Source organism: Podarcis tiliguerta (genome assembly GCF_965153285.1).
Source record: "Podarcis tiliguerta genome assembly, chromosome: 9".
Taxonomy (NCBI): Eukaryota; Metazoa; Chordata; class Lepidosauria; order Squamata; family Lacertidae; genus Podarcis; species Podarcis tiliguerta.
Window position 1 is genome coordinate 40413131 of NC_139542.1, and position 19755 is coordinate 40432885.

The 19755-nt window shown below is 44.0% G+C and overlaps 1 protein-coding gene across 6 annotated transcripts in view; it reads left to right on the top strand.

The window, feature by feature from the left end:
- Nucleotides 1-3848: 3848 nt before the first annotated feature.
- Nucleotides 3849-19755, top strand: part of GRIA2 (glutamate ionotropic receptor AMPA type subunit 2) — a 74532-nt gene continuing 58625 nt past the window's right edge. For 3 of the 6 annotated variants that reach the window (XM_083457215.1, XM_083457214.1, XM_083457213.1), the window contains exons 1-2: nucleotides 3849-4733; nucleotides 5425-5565. In XM_083457215.1, the coding sequence (XP_083313341.1) occupies nucleotides 4640-4733; nucleotides 5425-5565 (235 nt within the window). In that variant the 5' untranslated portion in view covers nucleotides 3849-4639. The remainder of the gene's footprint in view (nucleotides 4734-5424; nucleotides 5566-19755) is intronic. The other 3 variants (XR_014515129.1, XM_083457212.1, XM_083457216.1) reach the window with 1 other exon arrangement.

Consider the following 19755-nt stretch of genomic DNA (forward strand, 5'->3'; position numbering starts at 1 on the left):
GCCCTTCAGATTGCTGTAGTCCTGATACTTCTACAACCGTTTGTGCAACAAGCTTCCACCAGCAGAACTGCTGTGCTGCTTTTCATATTGCGTAGCCTTTATTTTTGCCCTTACACTTCACAACAGCCTTTGCACTGGCAGTCAGAGAACACTGAATCCAGGCTTATCCATTTAAAGCACACACACACAAACCCCGAAAGAAGCCTGGGAACTATAGTCTACTCTTCACAATTCCCAGCAACTTTAACAAACTAGAGTTCCCAGGATTCTTTGTGGGGTGGGGAATAATGGGTTTTATATGAATGGTGTTTATGCAGCCTAAGCTTAACAGAAAGTGGAAATCATAAGTTTTAACTTTGGAAGGTATTGTTCTTTTTTCCCCATAACAGAAGGCTTAGGAATCATGCTGGCTGCAATATGGCACATCAGGGTTTTATAAAAGGCAAGTTGTTGCTGTCAGCTGGCATGCTCTCCTGAAAATTTATCAAATTTCCATAATATATCTGCTCTTGCAAAGCTTGTCTGCACTAATTAGTCAAGGGCTGTCATGAAGTGGTACATCTATTCCATCTATTCTCTTAATTCAGGGCCCCACTAGAAATGGCAGGAGCAGCAATAGTTGTTGTTCATGTGCCTTCTCCGTTTCTGTATAAAGTGGGGGTTGAGGATGGGTTTCCAGAACAAAAGGATGAGCAGTTGAGGGCTGGTGATGAATCTTCCCTTCCTCTGCATTGTTGCCCTGATTCCACCACCACAGACTCTTGTCTCTCAACCCAGCCCTGATTCTAAAGACAGAATATGAGAATATAAGGAAGCAAGACATCTTGTTATGTGATTTTTTCTGGGATCTCTAAGCTTCCCTTGTTCCTAAAAGGACAACTATGAGATGAATAGCATGACTGGTTAGTGGGATGACACTACACATTAAATCTCCTACCTCTCTCAAAGAGAGATGGCCCAGCAATGGTGGGGGAAATACCTTTGTCTGTTAAAATAAATCTATTCAATTGCATTTTATTGTTGTCATTGGGGGGGGGGGTGGGCTCAGCCAATAATGGAGGAGCTTCTCCTGTAAGATCAACCTTTTTCCTTTCATGCTTACCCTGGAAGTAAACTCAGTTCCACCAATGTTTGCTCTGCAAATCTATGGGCATATTTTAGCTTAGGAATGGGCAAATCTTATTTCTCTCCAAGTCTACATTCTCCCAAAGACTACATTTTCTCAGGGATAATCTGTCAGGGGCCACATACTGGCAATGTTGGTAGGGCCGGTTTTATTTTTCTAGGAAAAGAGGTGCTGGAACTCAGAATAAGCTGTTGCTTTAAACACCTCTCTTTTTCTCTGATAATGGCAATGGTGCTCACCTGAGAGGTGCCAGAACTGAGTTCCGGTGCCAAAATCCAACTATTCTGGACAACAGCCATACAAGAAATAAACAAAATAACCAAGCAAGTATTAGAAATCACCCCAGAATTGACCTTACTAAACATCTTCCAAGACAAAGAACCTTACACCACAAAGAACTCATAACCCACCTACTTTCGGCAGCCAGAAGCATCATAGCCAGACACTGGAGAGACCTGTCAGGAGTAAGCATGGACCAATGGTACCAAATAGTATGGGAAACAGCCTTACTAGAAAAATTAACCAATAAACTGAAACTGACACAGGGACAAATAGAAGAAGACACCTTCACCCCGGTATGGCTCCCCTTTATCACATACAAGACAACGACAAAAACCCACCAACAACATACAAATCAATATGGCTAACCTGATCCAAAACAGCCACCCACCCAACTCACACATGAAAACCAAGATCACCACAGCCAACCACAAATGAACAACCACACCCTAGACCAACCCCAACCTCTCTCACCGCCAAAGGAACACAAGCGAACAACAAAGAACCTACACAAACAACACTGTCACCAAACCCTACATATAGTAAGTAAAATAGTAACACCGTCGCCCGGGCCCACCCCCACCCATCTTCCCCACTCCCTCCACCTCTTTCCCCCTTTTCTTCCCAATATCTCAACAAATGAAACTGATTTGTAAAAACGTTACATGGGGGGGGGGGGGGATACAAGAGAGAGATTGCAAACACTTTTGTAAAACAAGAAAACCTTTAATTAAAAAAAAAACTGAGTTCTAGTGAGTTCCAGCTGAAAAAAAGCCCTGGGTAGGCCCAAATGTGGGTGGGGCTGAAGCCAAAGATGGGTGAGGCCACCCTCTTTATATCACCACTTATTGCTTTCTCTTTCTGACATTTCCTTTCCCTCCTCCTCTACTGCTGCCATCTCTCTCTCCCCTGCCCATTTTCCCCTCCTTGGCACATGAAATTAGGGCAAGGGCTTCACCAGCTTAAGCCACAATTTGCCCATCTGTAACACAGGTGGTGGGTTGTGTGCTCCAGCAAGATAAGAACTGTACCGTTCCTCCATCACATTAAGTAGAAGTGGGTTTTGTTGTTTTTGCTTTATGTCCATTGGGAAGAACATAGACTTAGGGGCAAGCCAGTGGACAATATTATAACTGTGGTTCCCCTTACACTTCTCTGACCACAGTTCCCTACTTGATTTTCTGGGAAGAAAACTCAGTGGCACTTGCTGCTTTATTTTTCCCTAGTGGGTATCTCTCACCAGTAGGAGGGAGGATCTCTTCACTGGCCTTTGCCAGGTGCCTGATTCAGTAGACAAGCCCACACCTGGTCAATATTTTTTCATCTGAGAAACACACCACAGAAAAAGGGAAAGCCTGTGGTAAGCTTTAGCAAGGCAAGAGAGAATTTGTGCTTTAACATAAATGGAATGAAACATCCAGTGTATGCAATTTCACTGCAGCCCTGAACAACATGGCAACACTTTAGGAGATTGATAGTGGGTTGTAATATACTCTGGAACCCAGTTTCCAATTTTTCACCCCTCTTCTCTTCAGTAAAGTTTTTCACAAGTACGCAGAAGCTCAGTAATTATGTTCTGCTACTAATTTTAAGATATGTGTTTGGCTATGGATGTCTCTCACCTCAGTCTGAAGCTACAAGCTCAAAATATTTATTCATTTATACTTAAAGGTGATATATCACTATTACAATTCCCCAGTACACTATATGATATTAAACTACAGTAACCAAATAATAAAACAGACAAAAACACAATAAAATTCCATTATAGACAGATGGGGGCCTCTTTCCAATTGCCTGCAGGTAACCTAATGTATATTAATCTACTAGTAGTCTGGTGCCCCATAGCAAGATGAACAAATAGTGGCATGCACCTGTGGGTCTGTATTCATATGATCATTGTGGCACCTTTCCTGAATGTACAAAATGTCACAGCTAAACGTGGGCGTGTATGCAATGGACACATGTAATCAAATGTGTAAGAATGTGTGCTGAAGAGATCAATATTCGCACTGGCTTTCCTTTGAAGCTCATGAAACTCCAGACAGCTGTTTCTGGGGAAGAGAATGTAGCTGAACCCCGTTCCTACTTTTTGACCCGGTTTCCCCACCTTTCAGAGCAAGAACTTGGCCTCGGTGGAAGAGTGAAAAATTCAGGCAGACCAGCTCTAGCTGGTGGGCGCTGATTTCCTTGCTTCTTTTTAAGACGGCATTCTCCTCCCCGCCAACGCGTCTGATTTTTTTTTAAAGCGATTAGCATGCAGAAAGCGAGCGAGCAGCTCCTCCTCCCACCAAGATGCTCCTTGAACCGTCCGATTTGGGGAAGCGGGGGAGGGGAAAGCAAGCAGCTCTGGAAAGCAGGCCGTTTCTAAGTTACGCTTTGGCACAACCCACACCATTCTGCTTCTCTGGATCGGAAGCCTGATCGCTCGCAATAGGTGGGGAGGGCGGGGGTGGCAGAAACCGCGATTGTCCGGTGAAACGAGAGAGAACGAGAGAGAGAGAGAGAGAGAGAGAGAGAGAGAGCTCTTCGCTGCAGCCCTAGGGGGCGCGGAAGGGGCTGCTTTGGACCGAAGCCTGGCTGTCCCCGGCCGTCTTCCGCGGCGCTGTCCGTGGTGCTGAAAAGGACCAGCCTCTTGGCGAGCCCAGCCGCCCCCAGCAGCAGCAGCAGCGGTGCCTTGGCCAAGGCGCGCCGAGCTCGTGCGCGCACCCAGGCCTACGCGGGGAGGGGGCGTACGGAGAGGGGGGGGCATAAGGAGGCTCTCTCTCCGGCGGCGCACGCGCACGCCGCCTCTTCCCTTCGCTCGCCTTGCCTGGCTGTGCGCGAGTGTGCGGTGTGTGCGCGCGTGTGAGTGTGTGAGTGCGTGTGTGTGAGGGCGAGAGAGGCAGAGCTGGGCGAATGCGTGTGCTCGCCGGCGAAGGAGCTGTACCGAGGCGACGGCAGCACAAGAGCAGCGTTGAAAACGGCATCCCAGGCGCCTCTTCCCTTCCCCGGGCTGGCCTCGGGAGCACTGCAGCAGCGGGCCAAGGCTGCTTCTCTATCCACCCCCTTCTTCCTCTTCCTCCTCCTCTTCTTCTTCTCCCGCTGAGGGCTCATTTCCAGCTCGGGTCCTTCATCTGCTCGCCCAAGATGCAGAGGATCTAATTTGCTGAGCGACAAACGGGCAAGGGAGGAGAAGGCAGCGGCGGCTGCAGCAAAGGAATATTCTGTGGCTTTGTGGATGCTCTACTTTTCATGGCAATGCAAAAGATCCGGCAGATTGCTCTCTTCCTGGCTCCTTTGGTTTGGGGACTCATCTGGGGGGTCTACTCCAACGGCATACAAATAGGTGAGTGGCCCCGTCAGAGAGGATCCCATATCTATATATATATTGTTAGATGAGATTCTGGCACACGGTCACCACTCAGGTCCAATTGCCGTATTCATGGCATGCACCCTTAAATCCAGCCTTTTCTTGCTGGAGTGGATGCTTGCCAAAAAAAGGAAAAGTGCCTTCATTTTAGATCAACTCCTGTCCCCTCGCCCCCTCCCCCATTCTTAAATCCAAAGGTTACCCATCTTCTCGAATCCCATCCCACTAGAAGCAACTCCTTTCCACAAGCCAGTTCATGGCTTGAAACTAAACACTTCACTGATGACATTTGGGAAGGTGCAATCCACATCCCACTGAAATCAGGATGGGGAAACCAAAACCTCCCACCTTTCATTGCTCTAAATGGATCTGGACTGCACCCTTCATGTGAGGAAGGCAGCACACCATGTGCTTTCCAGATATTGCCCCCCTTCCAAGCTCTGTTTGGGTATCCGGACCCTGAAGGGGAGGGAGATGGCTGAGATTTTAGGATATAGATCATCCCTAAGGTCAGTGAAACTGGCAATCTGAGGCAAGTCCCATGGCAAATAAACGAAGGTCTCTTTCTCTTTGTGAGTCTGGCAGCGCTACTGCCGAGCCTGCAGCACTGATGTCCTCTCTGTGTGTCTCTCTTGTTCTGTCTTTATGTGTGTTTGTCATCCTACAGGGGGGCTCTTCCCCAGGGGAGCTGATCAGGAATACAGTGCATTTCGGGTAGGGATGGTTCAATTTTCCACTTCAGAGTTCCGACTGTCGCCCCACATCGACAATCTGGAGGTGGCCAACAGCTTCGCTGTCACCAACGCTTGTGAGTCATGAATGTTCAGTTCATTCAAATCCTCCCCTCCCCTCCCCAGAAACCCTTTGCTCCTGTGTTGGTGGAGTTAGGGCAGCAGGTGCTCTTGTGCATTAAGCAAGTGTGTGTATGAGTGGGGTGGGAATCATGACTTTGGCATTCAGCTGCTCCAGAGAGCCTGGGAAGGCTTGTGGGGCAGGGCGTGAGGGGATTAAACTATGGTGAATGCACCCATCCATCCAGCTACATTTCCCTCTGGAAGATGGTTGCACCATTGCCTGCTGAGGGTGGTCCTGCTCTACTCCTGTCCTGCCACTTGACCCCCTTCAGACCAGATCGTACCATCTGCTTTGCATTTTGGCTAGAGACTTCCAAGGATCTCTCTCTTGTGCTTTCAATGTATTACATAAGGTTGGCTGCAGTCATGACTGATTGTGGTGTAGGGAGGACCCCACCCTGCTCCATAATGGAAGCCCCCATGGGCCCTGCCTATGTGGGGTGTGCTCTTATTTACCTCTGCATGCATTGTGACTGAATGTCATGTCAACCCTTTCTGCATGGGTATTTGCTTTGTGAAGCCGGGTCTTTCTTCCCCGAAGAAATGCTTTAGAGATGCGGGGAGAGAATGTGGGGACAAGAGCTTGCAGGACAGCGGCATTTGGGGCTTTCTTCCTGACATTTCCTGCAGGTTCAGGGGCACCGGCTGCTTAATCCTGTCCACTGCTGGACATAGTGTATATTTTCACCTTCCCACAGCAGAGTATACTGAGAAGATGAATATTCAGCACACCATCTTTCCATAATAGGGGAAAAGACATTTGGCACCAGGTTCCTCTGCCTACTCTTCTAAAAGCAGTGTCCAGAAGCAGCCTGTTGTCTCACTGGGCAGAGTTGCTACACATATGCAGGAGGAGAAGGAGTGGGCAAATTGGGAGGGGTGGCAAGATAGCATCCTTGTGCGTGGTTGCACATGGCACGGGACCATATATCCCAAGCCTGTTCACTGCCTTGTGAAGGCTGCCTCAGTAATTCACAAGTCCACATTCTGGCATATGCCTTATGCTTAAAAAGAGAGAGAGAGATTCTTGAGGGATGTTTCAACCCCCAAGGCCTCTTTTGGTGTAGGAAAGGGTGCATAGCAAGAGGAAGATTGGGGAAGCAGCAAAAAAGCTGCAAGTGGATTGTTGATTCTGAACAGCAATAGCTGCAAGAGGCACCGATCAGCCATTTTCCTTTTTGCAATTCTCCATATTAGAATTACTCTGCCCCGTCCCTTTCTCAATAAATCACAGCACTCTCAGGAACATTTCCTTGATTTGGGGGGAGGAAAGCAACTGAAGAGTGAGCACAGAATGAGTCCTGCATTTGGGGTAGAAATGGCTCTTGCCTGTGTGATAAGCCTGCTACAGGGAACATTGCTTTTCTGGAACAGCAGCCTCCTATGACATAGATTCAGATGAATTTTTAGTATATACAGTATGCACATGTGACCTGCCCTTCGTCTCTCACTTGGCATCATCTTGATATTTCTCTTTTGTAAGGCTCAGAGGGTTTTCTAGAAGGCTTCAGTAACAGGCACAATGTAGCTATTGCAAGGGTCAAGTAGCAAAAATAATACCACGATAAAATCGAATCTGAAAATGCTCTGTTTTTCATGAAGTTCCTCAGCTGGAATGTACATCTCCTTAGGGGATATATTTGATGGAACAAAGAACGGTTGTCCCTGGCACTACCAAAATGACAGCTATGAAATTATTTCATTTTTTGTTTAAATCATCCAGGTAATGGGAGGGTTCCTTGATTAGATTTTTGTTCAGTTCAGTAGAGTCTCCTATGATGCTACCCCTTTGCTATGCTGGAGGTAAAAACAGTAACTGAATGGGGCTTAGTTAACATTAAGGTCTAAATCGTTGCTCCCATGCAATGCAATGTAACTGCAAGAGAAATGTAATTCTGTCAGTTTGCGCTCGTATTGAATTAAGAACAAACAGATACCTCACAACACACGACTGTAAGAATAAAGGTACACTATCTTAAAAATTGAAAGCTGAGCAGGGGAGGAGGAGAGTGAATGAAGTGATAGCCTGAGCAGAAAAATCGCTGCCAGCTAAGATGATTAGAATTGCAATTTGTCATACTGTCTTTAAAGGAATGTGTTCCATTCTGTCCCCGGTTGATACAGGCATTTTCTAAGAGGGCGATGTCAAGGGTTTTAAAGCCAAGAACTTGAAGAAGGGGGAAAACAAGAACAGGGATGTGCCCACATGACCCCAAAGCACACCCCACACATTCAAAAGATTAGGAGTTGATTGCCAAATGCAGCTTCCTGCAATGAAAATGAACATTCCTAAAGGAGAGCTGTGTTATAGCAGGGGCAACCATTGCTCCTGTGGCATCATAGAACTATTCTGTTGTGGCATAAGCTTTTGCAAGCAACATCCCTTTTCACCCTATTCATTAACTTTCACCTGATGAAGCAGGCTGCTGCCTTGGAAAGCTTATGGAAGAGTCAAATGGGTAGTTTTTAAGGGCTCTTGGTTGATCATGTAGAAAGAGACTTCAAGAGGACAGCTGCTCAGATGGAACAGGGAACAGGTTTGGCAACTGACATTTTGCTTCATTTTGCCTGATCAACAATGGTTACATGCAAGGCTGTTTAAAATGTCTACTTGATCTGGGGAGAATCCTATTGATTCTGCTAACTGCTGTTAACTGTAGCATCCAAGGCTGGTTTCAGAACCTGTGTTCTGAAGCGTAACGCTTGAGTATGTGGACATGATTCAAAGGAGAGACGACTTTGGAATGCATGTAGAGTGCATTTTCCTCACTCCCATACTTCTCTTGTTAAGGATGAGGCCTTTCCAGGCAGACGAAGGGATTTCTAGGAAGGAATTACCACTGCTGTCTTTTTCCTAGAAATAGAGCACTGCCATTGAGATCTGAATAATCCATGTCACTCAGATAATAAGGGGACATTGGTGTTCAATATTAGGAAATAGAAAGCTAGTACAAACCACTTTTCTTTTTTTAAAAGAAATCTTTAAGAAAACAGAGAAAGGATATGTTATGGGGGGAGCACAGCTGTCACTTCATGTGATGGTGGGTGTTTTTAAAAAGGGTGGGGAACCAGTGATTCTCCAGAAGTTGTTGGATTCCAGCTCCCATCAGGTCCACCCAACATCAAGAAAGATCATGAGTAGAATCATGGAACTGTAGCGTTGGAAGTACCATGAGGGTTATCTAGTCCAACCTCCTGCAATGCAGGAATCTTTTGCCCAACGCGGGGCTCAAACTCATGACCTTCAGATTAAGAGTCTCATGCTCTACCAACTGAGCTATCCCAACTGCCAGCAACAACACCTGGAAGCCCCACCTTTGTTTTAAAATCTGAATTTGGTGGACAGTTTAGAGAAAAGGCACTTGTAAATATAGTCAAGCATGTTTTATAAAATGACCCATTGGCCTAATTCAGTAATCTGTTATTTATTAATTTTTTGCAGCACCATCAAAGTACATGATGCTTTAGCCAGGTCCCTTCCCCAATGAGCTCCCCAAAAAGCCAGGTCCCTTCCCCAATGGGCTCCCAGTCTGAAGTTTGACAACGAGGAAAACAGAGGGCAAAGAGGAAAGGGAGGTGGGGAAATATTAGATTAATAATTAAATCAGTGTGGTCAATGGAGTTACCAATACTTAGGCTTCATTGCAGTTGCCACTGGATGTTCAGTTTAGGAAAGAACCTCAAACAAATGATGGTTTCGAGGAAGGAAGTAAAAAGGCTTGGCAGCCATTTAGGTATTCTGGGATATGAGACAGCAAGGGACTAAGTGGCCAACAGTGGTAATGTTTGAGGTCATAGGCAGAGACATATTGGGAAAGATGGATGGGGAGACAGTTTGGGAAAAGGTTATGGAGCCCTTTAAAGGTTAGGCATTTGTGATGGCATTGGGAAGGGATTGGAAGTCAGCGTCGGAATCTGAGATGTGGTGCAGCGGTCATGATGCAAATACAGAGCCTTCAAGACATTCCTTCTTTACTTCAATGGAGGAACCGCCCTCACACACCAAAGGGAGGAGGTACACTGACTTTCAATGCAGTACACTATATTTTTCAAGAAACTGAAATTCAAAAAATCCCTCAGCACTGTTAATTAGATTGTGAGATCATTTATTAATGGGAAAGCTTCCCCTGTTATATTTCATCTTGGCATTCTTGGTTTAGATTCTGCATTTTCAGAATACTGTTTTTGTATTTGTATGTTCACCAACCTAATGCTGCTTGGCCTGCAATCTACAAACTGATTACTCTAGCCTGGGTTGGTTCTGGAGCAGCAGGTTCCTGATTTGCTCCATGGCCTACAAGTGGTTTCCTCACCTGCTCCTGGAACATTTCAGTGGCAATTGACTGATAACTAATCTGGATATTCTAAATCACATAATTAATATAATATAATATAATATAATATAATATAATATAATATAATATAATATAATATAATATAATATAGATTGCCAGTGCCATGTCATATTTAGAGTAGGAAAACTTGGATTGAAATTTATTACATTTTAATATTAATAACCTGATGTTAATATCATATTTAGTATGTCTAGTGGTGATACCTAACTGAAGACCCGTTCACCATTTATGGAACTTTTCTTTCCTGTCGTGTTAACCCTCAGATACTAGCTATCCCTGCTACAAACACACACATTATAAATTTTGTTGGAATGAGTAATCGAGTATTTGTCCATGAGTTAGTGATTTCCTTCAGTCTTTCTAAAAACCAGTTGGCTAACTTGGGATTTGGAGCAAGTCCCATTGAATTCAACTAGAATTCAAGTAAAATTACATAGTTAAAGAGATGCTATCAGCAAAAAAATGCTGGTGTATGCTTCCCAGAAACAGGTGAAATCATTGGCTCAGATATTTGTCTCAATATCTTAACCAGAGCTTTTACAATAGCACCCTAGGAGTAGGAGGGGCCTGCAGGTAACAACGACTAACAGACACTTTAGGACTAGTGTTACTTTTTGACTGGAATAAAAGCAGATCAGAGGATAGAATTCCAACCATGAGCTGCAGCAGATTAGGTGCAGGGAGCTCTCCAAATGTTACTGAATTACAATTCCCATCAGCCCCTGGAAGTGTGGCCAATGGCAAGGGATGATGGGAGTTGCAGTTCAGCAATATCTGGAGTGTCAAATGTTCCCCATGCCTATAGTAGATAAATAAGTGCGCTTACTTAAAATGGTTTCAGATTATTTCTTGGTTAGTACTATCAGTAACAAACAAACAAATATGTAAATAGGAACCAGTCTAAAATTACAGTTAAAGCTTTCCTAAAACTGACTCCCTCCTAAAAAGGCATTCCCTTAGGTCTAGTTCACAAATGTATGCCTCTTGATGACTCTAGACTTGATTATGCACCCTTCTAATCGTATGAACTGATGCTACTGAAAAGCAAGGCATCTGCGATGACACCTGGTGGCATGTACGCATGCAAGTCATTACTTGATGGCACAGTCCTCATAAACATGTAGAAGGAAACCACCCTTGAGTCTCTGGTGAAAAGGATTCTAAGATAGCTTCAAATGAATAGGTTGTGCTAATGATATTTCTTCAAAGCCAGACTTCAGTTAAGACTGCAATTCTAAGCATGCTTACTAGGAAGCAGGTCTCACTGAACTAAGTGGGGCTTACTTTTCAATAAGCACATTTAGGGTTGGATTCCAAGACATGTAATAGGATCCTGGGACTTTTCCTGGTCATTTTCTCATCCTTTGAAATCTTTTCCTCATGTTTGAGGACAGAGCTTTATTAGCAGGTGGTTGCCTCAGCTAGCTTTTATAAAAGAGCCTACAGGAAATTGTGTGGCCCATCAACAAAACAGAATATATAAAAGTAGATAAACTACTTAAAATGCTTCCGAATTTTGTTTATGATTAAGAACAAAGTTTTAAAAGGAGAAGTCAAAGATCTCATGAAAAGATAGAATCTGAGGAAAGTAGGTTTGGCACCATGAAGATATTATGGGACTTGGGCAGCTGGAAAGCCTTAGAGAGGCTGCTTAGAGTTAGTACGTGACAATATTTGGTAACTGACATGCAGTGATACTTAGGCATATCACTGTATGTGACACCTACAAGCTGGCTTGAGTATGTATTTAATGTTTATGTCTTCCCAATTATCTCCATGTCCTATGCAAACATCCATGCTTACAAGTGCCATTACTAAATCTTGCCCCCCAAAAGATAATAATTATATAATAGTAGTAATTTATTATTTATACTCCGCCCATCTGGCTGGGTTTCCCCAGCCACTCTGGACAGCTTCCAACAAAATATTAGAAATACAATAAAACCTCCTAAACAGGGCTGCCTTCAGATGTCTTCTAAAAGTCAGATAGTTGTTTATTTCCTGAGCGCCACTACTGAGAAGGCCCTCTGCCTGGCTCCCTGTAACCTCACTTTTCACGGTCAGAAGGGCCTCAGCACTGGACCTCAGGGCTGAACAATGGAGGTGGAGATGCTCCTTCAGGTATACTGGGCCGAGGCCGTTTAGGGCTTTAAAGGTCAGCACCATCACTTTGAATTGTGCTCGGAAACATACTGTCTAAAATTATCTAAGATGAAAGTAGTAATATCCTATTTAGGGATAGAAATAATGTACTTGGCAAAGACTTCATATTAAGACAGTGCTACCTTTTCACAAGGCACCTGTGTAATTTAGACACATCAGCTCTATACATACTGTCCTGACAACAATTCCCATCGAGCTCAGATGGACTTTGGACTTGCTTCCATCGGAAGAGCCCATTCACAAGACTGCAGGCAAATGAGGCGTCCAGCAGATGGCAGAGTGCTCCTAGTGATAGGAAGGTAGCTCTAATTTAGTCACTCGGTCTTTTCTCTATCAGCAAGTGAGAGCTAGGACGTGACAGTACAAACCTGTAGGCAAAAATGTTTGCTTACTGTACATTGTATGCGTGGAATACACACGCTCAGGCATGTGTTGAGAGATTATGTATTTGCGAAGTGCTTTAAAGTGGGATTAAGGAATCGGCATGAAAAATGTAAGAACAATAATGAGAATCAACGTATGTAGGGGTCAGTAAATAATAAGCCACAGGCCTTGTGCTCTCCACGTTCTCTTTGCCCTGATACCTGCCCTTTATAAACATTTTGCATCTGTTCACAAAGCGATGGGGGGAAATCACCCAGAAGAGCAAAGTTTTGCAGTGGGGAGAACTGGTTCATGAAATGTGCACATACTATTTCTGGTTAGCTCAGCTGCCTAACTATGTTTGGTAGTTAACATGCAAAGCATAGGAGCAAACTCTTAGGGCCATGGGGGCTTCAGACCCCACAATAAAATATTTGAGGGAGCCAGGCCGCCACAAAGTTGATGGCCATTCCCATTCAAGTGGGGGGGGGGGTGCACTGCATCATATGAACGATTATGCAGGGCAGGGCTTACCTGAGCCCCCATAATATTTTATTCAAGTTGGTACCCCTGATGCAAAGTGATCGAGGTATTTACTGTATGCAGCATTGACTATATTGAGTTGGTCTTTTATGACTGCCTAAACAATTGGGTGGGAAGCGGGTGGCGCTGTGGGTTAAACCACAGAGCCTAGGACTATCAGAAGGTCGGCGGTTCAAATCCCTGCGATGGGGTGAGCTTCCGTTGCTCGGTCCCTGCTCCTGCCAACCTAGCAGTTTGAAAGCACGTCAAAGTGCAAGTAGATAAATAGGTACCGCTTCGGTGGGAAGGTAAATGACATTTCCGTGTGCTGCTCTGGTTCACCAGAAGCGGCTTAGTCATGCTGGCCACATGACCCGGAAGCTGTATGTCGGCTCCCTCGGCCAATAAAGCGAGATGAGCGCCACAACCCTAGAGTCGGCCACGACTGGACCTAATGATCAGGGGTCCCTTTACCTTTACTAAACAATTAGGTAAAGGTAAAGGGACCCCTGACTGTTAAGTCTAGTCGTGGATGACTCTGAGGTTGTGGCACTCATCTTGCTCTGTAGGCCAGCGTTTGTCCTCAAACAGCTTCTAGATCATGTGGCCAGCATGAGTAAGCCACTTCTGGCGAACCAGAGCAACACACGGAAACACCGTTTACCTTTCCGCCAGAGCAGTACCTATTTATTTGATGTGGTTCCGAACTGCTAGGTTGGCAGGAGCAGGGACCGAGCAATGGGAGCTCACTCAGTTGTGGGGATTCGAACCGCTGACCTTCTGATCAGCAAGTCCTAGGTTCTGTGGTTTAGACCACAGCGCCACCCGCGTCTCTACCTAAACAATTAAGAGTTGCCCAAAGCATTAAACCACACTTTAAAAAGATATATATGTGAGCAGAAACTTTTCCTTATTAAAAAGTCAGGGTCTAGCTTACCACTGATGAAATGGGCAAGGATTGATGGAAGAATTTGCACACTGATACATGGCATAAACCAATAGCTACACGGTTTTCTGGAACAGGATTGTTCACTTCAATAAAATGAGGCTTTTCATCCTTGCTTCTCAAATGTGAACCCGCAAACCACCTCCTGTGCATTCCACATTGGGCCAAAAGATTCCTACATCGCAGGTGGTTGGACTAGACTATGCCCGTGCTCCCTTTCAACTCTACAATGCTACATTTCTATGATTCCTTGTGTGGCATAGACCTGTAGTGGTTCACTACTACATTTGGCCTCACCACGAAGCTTGCAACCTCAGGCTATCACTTTTGTAGCTCTTTCACAGCTGTTCCCTTCACAGCTGTCTCACTCTGCTCCTCTCCCTCCACAGTTTTCCTTTTCTCCCACTTTCACTTAGTATTCGGTTCCCGTGCCTTTGCTGGGACAGAGGTTACTCTCCCTCTTTGCTCCTTATCTCTCATTTGCTGCTGTGTGCTTGCCAGCCACTCTTTCCTCCCTGTCTTCCTCTCTGCGCGCTTTTGCTGCTGCTATCACTCTCTCCCACGCCCACCTGCCATCTTGCAGTGTGTCACTTCTGGCCCCTTGCAATCATATAAATGAGAAAGAAAATATCTCTCCCCTTCTTTAGATTTGTTTTTCTATAGGCAAAGTAATGCAGATTTGATTGATGAATTAATCGACTTAATCATGACTAACAAACTATGGCTGCATTCGCATAGCAGCTTATTTTATTTCCCCCCGATGTTTCCCTGACTGTTATAATTTCCACATTATAATTTGAGCTTTCACGGGACATAAAAGCCACTTGTGGAACTGTATTGGAACACAGCAGAAGTTTAGCATGCATTTCTTTGTTATTTGCTTCCAGAAAAAAACCCGCTTGCAAATAATGAGCCTTAAACTTGTATTAAATAAAAATGAGCACAATACTTGCACTGTATTCCACTGTATTTCTGGATGTGGCTTTTACGTTCTGTGAAGGCTCAAATATGATGCAGAAATTAACAGGAAAGTGCAATAATTTGCTGTGTGAATGCAGCCCATGGCTGCAATGTTAATCCCATTTATAAAGGAGTAAGTCCCATTTTATTCAATGGAGGTCACTTCTGAGTAGACCTAATAAGTATTGTGCTGTTAACATTTCTTTAGCCGAATTACAGCCCTTATTATAATTAATAATTTCTGGAGCATAGGGTGATATCCAACGTTTCATAGCACACCCACTGAAATCCATGGACGTAGGTGACTTAAATTCGAAGAATCTATTCTATCACAAGTAGGATATTGTCCACAATTTCTTATATTCTACCAGGAACAGAATGTCCATTGAATGTGCATTGCATTTTCCTGATATTCCATAAAATCCCAAATGGCATACTAGTTATTGCATGGAGATACATATTTTTTCCAGAGTGTGCATATCATTCCTGTCCTTGTGGAGGATTTCCCTACAGTGTGCAATAACAGTGTTATAAAAGTAAACTGTTATTTTTCCTATGGTAGTTTCAGTGTGGAGGTGATATATGTGAGATCCTACAAGTCAGAATGTGTTAGTGTGAGAAAAGGTTGAGGATTACAATTTTAAATCAAAGCTTACAGCTCTGAAGGGATTTTTGCACAGTGACATTCTGACTAAGGGAACACTGATTCATTCATTCCAGAGCCATTGGGTACATTCCAGCAGGAATCCCATAAATATGGGAGATGCTCAGAAGCACCTATGCTATCATGAGAGGTGGGCAGGAGAGTTCACCATGGATTGCATCCTTTATATTAATTCAAAGTCTGTGAGTTGAATCCAGGTTGGGTTAGTAATCCTTTAAGTTCCGATTGGAAGCAATGCGCTTAAAAGTGAGTTGTGACCAAGTTCTCCTGCTGATTTCAGTGAGATTATAGCTACAAACCAATACACACTTCATCTTGTTCAGCTCAGAAGAGTTAGAAGTATAGGACTGCACTGTTAAGCACAGCTAAATTAGGTTCTAATCCTGTGCACAGTTTCCTGGGAGTAGGCTCCATTGAACACAGCTGGACAGAGAAAACATATATAGGCTTAAGAGTACAGGTCTGGCTCCAACCCAATAGCTGGGTAAGGTCAAGGAGAAAGGAAATCATTGCTATTCTGGAATACAAGGCAGCAGACTGTATTGTTAAGGTTCAGTAGTTTAGATATTTCCAGACAAAATATGAATGGCTTCTTTGAAAAATGGCTCAAAAGTAAATGTTTATTGGCAGCAGTAAATACTGAACCTTTCTTTATTTTTTCAATAAAAATATATATGAAGCCATGGAGGGGAATTATTGACTGATGTATGCAGACTGATTTATTTAGAAAAGGGATTTATTTAAAACCTTTGAATCCCACCTTTCCAAAGCTCAAGGCTGCTTACCTAAAGCATATTACAGCATCATTTATTTAAGCAATCTCTGTTTCCTTTTGTGCTGCTTTTCCAGCTGGGCAGCTGGAAAAAAAATCAGTGGAACCAAACGGGTATTTATTTATTTATTTATTTATTTTTCACTCCGTTCTCCAGCCCAAAAGGCTCCCAAAGTGGCCTACGATGATAAATAAAAAGACAGTTATGCCAGTACTTCTGCATAACAGCATTGGCAATATGCCAATAGAAGCATTTCTTCTACTGTAAATAGCAGATGTGGAGGGCCCCAATTCATATCAGGACCATGGAAGGGTTAAGGGATAAAATATCTCCTTCCCAGCTATGTACCCAATCCAGCTTGCCATCCCACACTGGCTATTTATTTTTTATTTAATCAACATTAAACATGTGAGCAACATCAGGTCCAGCCTAGCCCTTATTCAGCCACCCCTTTAGCTACTAAAATTCACTGGGCATTGCCCCCAGATTGTGAGCCTCCAGATCTTTTCTCTATGCAACATATTGCCTTTCTCCAGCCTATTGCCACCTTTTAGCCTTCAAAACCCTTTTCCTATGCAACCTGTTGGTTTGGCAAGCTCACATGTGATGGTGAGTATTTGAGTAATCGAGGATGGGGATGCTGCAGTGATCTGGCCACATACTGAAGATGAGATCCTGGTTTTGAATAGCAATTTGCTTGCTGTGATTAACTCCCCAAGGGTTTGAGTACTGGATAAACAGGGTCTTCATGCAAGACTGAAAGCCAGTCATAATTGAGACAAGAGACCATATACTGGCAAGAACAGTATTATCATCGCTGGTCATGAGCCAATAGCTTTGATGCACATGAGGAGCGCCAGGGGTGCTTTATTATTGTTGTCTGTGATCAGGGCAGTATCTGGCACCAAATCATGACCCGCATGGGCAAACACCATTTGCTTCCAATGCTGAAATGTACTCGGTGAATAGCTAGACTCTGTGCATTTTTAGCCTCTCTTTTTTTCAGCTGTCTCTAATACCTCTTTGACATTTTGTGTGGTATTAAAAGACAGTTAATTAGATACAAGTGACTTATCTTCCAGGAAGAAAAGTTGTGGGTGTTTCCTAACCCCTATTTAAAAGCACCATCAATTGCACACCTTTGATTTAGTTTAAAACTGGGACCATGGAAACATATTTAATTACTGGGTAAATTCTGCTGTTACACTAACCTTGCAAGTCAGATGTAATTAAAAAATAAATTCTGCGCTGCATGAAAAAATGCTGATTGCTTATACTACTTATAAAGATGTGCTGGTTTAAATCCATTAAAGATTTGCCATACCCATCACATACCAAATCTGGGACACCTCCACCATGCCCTGTCTACCCAGACTGCTTCAGCCTGCTGTGCCGCCCCTTGTCCTCTGCCTAACCTTCGCTGGCTTATTGCTGCTGCCACCATGAATCCAAGAACCCCTCTGCCAGGCCCACCATGGCTTCTGCCATACTTCCAGAGGCTGGTGCCATGCTTCCAGAACTGCATTTCCAGAAGTGCGGCCCAGCTTCCTGAAGTACATCAGAGACCACGTTGGGCCTCACAGTGGTGGTGGCAGCAGCAGCAGCAGCAAATGAATTGGGACATCCAGGATTAACATCAGAAGCTGGGGTGTTTTTTTGTCAATCTGGGATGTCTCACTCAACGCCGGATGATTGGCAGATATGCCATCAGAGTTGATGGGGGAGGTAGGAACCCCAGTTCTGGATCAGCTTTCATTTGCTGTGTCATTTGCTGTGGTGGCCAGAACAGCACTGTAATGTTGTCTTCAATAAAGCAATGTTTCAACAGCGGCCATTCACATCTATGGACAAAGAGATGCACCTGGGAGTGGAATATCTGGGTGGGGCTACTTCTGCCTCTTACTCTAGTGACTGAAGAAAAGCTCAAGTTTTAGTCTTTATGGGCTAAATGTATTGATTTAGTGCCATAGAACTAAATAGGATTCATTGTGAACTAAGTCACTCTGAGCTGCATTGTCCTTCCCTTCCTTTCCTGAATCCTATTCTTGGTGTGATCCTGGAGGGATTAAAGTTGAGATTTAACATGTTCAGTGGTAAACTCTGGATTTTCAGGAAATTGATGTCAGTAATTTGATTTATTCCAACTTTATTTCATGTAAAAAGGTAAAGGTACCCCTGACGACTCTGGGGTTGCGCGCTCATTTCACTCTATAGGCCGAGGGAGCCGGCGTTTGTCCGCAGACAGCTTCCGGGTCATGTCGCCAGCATGACTAAGCCACTTCTGGTGAACCAGAGCAGCGCACGGAAATGCCGTTTACCTTCCCACTGGAGCAGTACCTATTTATCTACTTGTACTTTGACGTGCTTTCAAACTGCTAGGTGGGCAGGAGCTGGTATCGAACAATGGGAGCTCACCCCATCATGGGGATTCGAACTGCCAACCTTCTGATCAACAAGCCCTAGGCTCTGTGATTTGATTTATTCCAACTTTATTTCATGTACTTTTGTTTAAATCACAGTAATCAAATTTGTGGGTGTGTCTTGCCTATATAACCCAATTGTGTGGTCCCGGGATGCACCCTGATGAACAGATGACGAGATTCATATGCAACAGAACCCAGAACTGCACTAGCTGGCTGTGTGTTACTCAGGAGAGCTGCCAAGCCCTTCATATTTTTCTTGGAATTCCACATGGTCATGAGATGGAAGACTTTACCAAGCATTTAGAATGGACATTCATTAGAGTGGGGCCCTCTGAAATGGATCTGGAATCTTTAGAGCTGGAAGAAAACTTTGAGGTTACCTCATCCTGCTCAATGCAGGAATCTACAGTAGAACTTTCACCTGAATCTGGTAACTGGCACAGAATCCATGGAACTCCCTGCTTTCTCAGCCGTTCACCTGCTATTAAGACATATTTCGGTATAGACTATGCTGTCCTCACTGCTTAGCACCTGCCTCTAAGGGTCTGTTCACATTCTGCCCTATCATAAATGCTGACATACTGTGATGCCTTATTCCTTAAAGGTCCCACGGTTGCTGCATCTTTAAATTTCATGGAAGTGATATGGTGACGGCCAGTTTTTATTACATTACAACCTTTCATACCTGATCCAATTTCAATTACATAATGCTACATTTGGTTTAATAGGACATTGTGTTTCCCCTACTATTGTAAGTCAAGGATGCTTGGTCAGCAATGCTAGCCCACATTTCTATTTATAGATGTTTCATACTGTACCCAGGTGCTTACTGAATGATTTTTTTAATGGTAGGGGGAAAGGATCCTACCCCCAAATAAATTAATTACTCAGGTTTATGACATGTGAAAATATTTTACTGCAACATTGTAAAACCCGATTATGTCAGTATGGTGTTATTTTCTACTGATGCTCTGC